Raw genomic sequence first — 4,513 nt, forward strand, 5'->3', positions numbered from 1 at the left:
TAATTGCATAAACCAAAACGAAAACTGTTATTCTTCAGTTATGGTCCAAAATGTTCTTTCAAGTGATTGTTTTGGACCATCATAGCAGAATATCATAAGGATTTTAACAAACCTTTCATGTTAAAATCTGCTCTATAAATAAGTTTTATCCAAGTACAGAAAAAAAACCCAACACAAAAAACATTTTATTTATAATCTTTGTTTAGTCTTTGAACTACATATTCTGGTTCTAGAATTGTTTAAAATATCATGGGTTTTCTATGCTTTCACAAGTAAATTAATTTCTTGTTTTGTTTTGGCTTTTTTTGTTTGTTTTGTGTTTGGATTTTTTTTTTTTTTAATCTTCAATTTTTTTCATAGAATGGTGCTTTCAGTAAATACAGAGCAAACCATTACATAAGAAAAGAGTTTCGCCTGTTTGTTTTTTGAATTTGTAAAATTGCAGTTATTTAATGAATTTCAAAAAGGGCATGAGGAAACAAAAGAAAAAAGAGAGAGAAAGTGACAAAACAGACTGAATCTCACCACTGGAATTCACCATATAATTTCCCAAAGTGTAATAGAATTCTTACAAAATTTCCTAGACCAGTTATTTTAGGAAATTAAGATCTCCTATGAAAAATATGGGAAATGGGAATCAGAGTAGGTTGGGAAGAAAAAGGTAGAGAGGAGGGTAAGTGCAGCAAAAACAGGTTCTGAGGAATACACATAATTTTGTCTGCTTTAGATCACAATAGAATTTTTAATAAATAAATTTCTTTTTCTTTTTAAAGACACTTTCTTGAAACAGTAGATTTAGCCCAGTCGTTTATGCCATTTGTTTTATAAACCATCTTTTGTTGTCCCCAACCCAACCCCATAATGTCATAAATGTTTTATATCTGAGTCTCTTGTACATTGTCTTTTGAGTTCATTCGGATCAATAACGGTTCATGCACTGAACTGTGTATTGAATTTATTGTGTTTACTGTTGTGTGATTGAAAGGAGACTTATAAGAGTTATAGTGATTTAGATGCTCATGCTCTATTGCTGGCATGGGCAAGTGACTCTCTATGGGTGTGTCACCTGTAAGCTCATCATCCACATTAATGATCTCTACAGTCCGTGTTGGAGCGTGATGGTTCTGTCGGTGATGTTGTTTCCTCATTTTGTAGAAAATTACCAGCATCACAGCAGCCATGAGAGTGATAGCCACAAAACAACCAATTATTATTTTTGTAGTCTTCATAACCTCATCTATTCCTGGCATCCCGTTGTTTGTGTCTGTCACGGGAATGGTGAACATTTTTTCTGTTGATCTTGTGCTCTGTAGAGTGAGTGAGGTTGTCATGTTAGTTGTCTCCCAGTTGGTAACTGGTGTAGGACCATCCTGCTCTGTGGTCTGTGCCTCATCCTGAGAAGGTTCCACAGTCTCTACTGTGACAGTTGAAAAGTATGTGTAACCAGGGTTATCTAGGGCAGTCACATTCAGTGTGGCAGAAGCTGTGGTATTCCCAACAGAGTTACTCACCATGCATGTATATAAACCTGTGTCTTGGACAGTTACCTTCGTAAAATTTAACGTGCCATCACTGAGGACAGCAATCCGAACTCTGTATGCCCCATGCGTCATAACAGATCCATTTGGAGTAATCCAAGATACAGAGGTCAGGGATGTTGATGCCCGGCATTTCATCTCTGCAGCCATGCCTTCTGTAACATTGAGGTCTGCTGGTGGCTCCACTATGACTGGAGCATAACATGTGAAGTAATTCAGGTCCAGCTCACCAATGTACCTTCCTTTTAAACTGGGAGGTGTGTGGCAACGGGCACAACATGCAGTATTGGAGGGTGCCTTGTCTTTAATCCACCAGCTGAGCCAAAGGATATCACAGTTGCAGTTCCAAGGATTGTGATGCAAGTGGATCCTTTCTAGGCGGAGTGGTGTAAACAGGTCATGAGGCAGCAGTGTTAGATTGTTGTGTGCCAGATTGATCTCTACGAGTGATTGAAGGTTATCAAAAGCATTTCTTTCTATTGCTTGAATCTGGGACTGTATCATCCACAATTTCTGAAGGTGCATTAACCCTTGGAAAGAACCTGGCCGGATGGCAGTCAGGTGATTCCCAGAAAGATCTAACTCATCCAGTTTTACAAGCGGGGTGAGATTAGGAATCTCTCGAAGATTGCACATGGCAAGGTTCAAATACCTCAAGTTGGACAGACCTTCAAAGGCACCTTCTGAGATGTATGAAAGCCTTTTCAATTCCCCCAAATCCAGCCTTCGGAGAGAAGGGATTCTGTTAAAAGCATAAGAAGGGATGCTCTCAATGGGGTTGTTTCTCAGCCACAGCTCCTTCAGTTTTGAGAGGTATACAAAAGCCCCATTTGGAATAGTGGTCAGACGATTGTCAAAGAGTTCCAAAGTGTTGAGATTGGCCAGACCATTGAAAGCCCCTATTTCAATTGTTCTGATTTTATTCCTGCTTAGCTGCAGGATTTCTAGGTGCCTCAGATGCTTGAAGCTATTAACTTTAATGATTTGGATCTGGTTCTCATGGAGATTGAGTAATCGTGTGTTGGTGGAAATGCCGTCTGGCACGTCTCTCAGATTTTTCCGTACACAAATCACTTTACTAAACTGGTTGCTGCAGGAGCAGACAGAAGGGCAAGTTTGAGCCCTCACTAGACCAGCCACCACAAGAAGCTGAAGAGCCAACAGCACCACAAGCAGGGGGTCAAATAGGGCCCTGTTAAACCTAGGACCTATCATTATCTGCTGTGGATGTAAGGTCATCTTGTTCAACATTCATAATTTATTTGGTGTTGGTCCTTCTGGAGTTTGAATAGCCTGAAAGAAAGGAGGGAGAAGGAGAACATTAAATTAATCTTAAATATTTGTGTGCTTTCTAAACAAAGTTTTCTCAAGTCCTTTCAGTAAACTCTACCAATTTAATGAAACTATGAAAATAACTATAGAAAGCCTAGTATTTTCTGCAGGTGTGTCTGTCAGCTGTAATTGACAATAAGGTAAGAAAAAAACAGACACTAACATTTCCTGCTCAATGTGTACAGCATATGGCTGGATTTCAGATAAGTTTAGCTACAATGGATCTTACTGTATGGGGAAAAAAGACCTGTACACTACAAATGGTCATTACCATTTTAAGAATTTACTGATTCATTTGTGGTAGTTCTTAAAGCCACCAGTCCTCAGTTAATTTTCAATCTGCTTCTCAGTCTTCTCTCTGCAAGGTCCTTCTGCTGTAGATATTAACAACATTTCCCATAATTAAGCTAGAAGTGAAGTTCTATAAATTACAGCAAGCTTACAGCATATTTATAACCTAGAGTACCCAGATGCATAATACATATATTCAGCAAAACAAAATACTGGAAGGCAAAGATTTTCCACTCCAGGCTCTGAATGGTTTCATTTTGTGTAAAAATAAAAATAAAAATAAATAAAAATTTTAAAAATGTTATTTTTGAAAAAAAAAACCACAAAACAACAACAACAAAACAAACAAAAACCCACACAAAGCAAAACCAATAAAAAATACATTAACTTGCATCTCACAGCAAGTCATTTAATGTTAAGAATTGGATAGAGTGTGAAGAGTTGACCCTGAAGAATAGCCTTGAGCATGTTGAAAGCTTATGGGTAGGAAACAGAGATCAGGACAACAAAGGGAGTCTTGTGGTTGGAGTCTGCTATAGGCAGCCTGATCAAGTGGAGCCTATCAATGAACCCTTCTTACTCCAGGTCCAGGAGATGTTGCAATCAGGGGCTCTCATCCTGCTGGGGGATTTCAACCATGCTGACATCTGTTGGAAAAGTAGCATGGCAAGCTGTAGGAGACTCCTGGAGTGCCACGATGACAACTTCTTAAGACAAGAAATTGACAGCCCTACACAAGGGGATGTGTTATTGGACCTGATGGTCACAAATGCAACTGAATTCATCAGTGATGCCAAAGCTGAAGGCAGCTTGGGCTGCAGGTGATCATGTGCTAGTGCAGTTCACTGTCCTAAGGGGTGTCAGGCAGATAAGAAGCATAGTCAGGACCCTAAACTTTGGGAAGTCAAACTTCCTTGCAGCTCCTCAAAGAGTTAGTAAGTAGGACATCATGGGAAACAGCCCTCAGGGACAAGGGAGCAGAACAGGGCTGGCAGATCTTTAAAGATGTTTTCCATAGAGTGCAAAAGATCTCAATCCCCAGGTGCAGGAAATCAGGCAAGGAAGGTGAGAGACCAGCATGGCTGAGCTGAGACCTCCTGGTCAAACTAAAAGGCAAGATGAAACCACACAGGCAGTGGAAGTGGGGACAGGTATCCTGGGAGAAGTATAGGGATGAGATCAGGAAAGTCAAGGTGCAGCTGGAGCTGAACTTGGCAAGGGATGTAAAGAAAAACTAGAAGGGCCTCTACGGTGTCTCTCAGGGAGTCCAGTTTTGTTTAATATCTTAGTTAATTATATTTACACTGGCATTGAGACCACACTCAACAAGTTTGCCCTTGGCAAACCTTGGC

At 39.9% G+C, this 4,513-nt stretch overlaps 1 protein-coding gene across 1 annotated transcript; it reads right to left on the bottom strand.

Moving 5' to 3' along the window:
* Window positions 1-407: 407 nt before the first annotated feature.
* On the bottom strand, window positions 408-2,824 carry LRRC4C (leucine rich repeat containing 4C). Its single transcript, XM_009998064.1, has one exon. It carries the CDS (start codon window positions 2,787-2,789, stop codon window positions 876-878), a length of 1,914 nt encoding a protein of 637 aa, XP_009996366.1. The 5' UTR covers window positions 2,790-2,824; the 3' UTR covers window positions 408-875.
* Window positions 2,825-4,513: the final 1,689 nt, after the last annotated feature.

This window comes from Chaetura pelagica, unplaced genomic scaffold, assembly GCF_000747805.2.
Source record: "Chaetura pelagica isolate M959 unplaced genomic scaffold, ChaPel_1.0 scaffold335, whole genome shotgun sequence".
Taxonomy (NCBI): Eukaryota; Metazoa; Chordata; class Aves; order Apodiformes; family Apodidae; genus Chaetura; species Chaetura pelagica.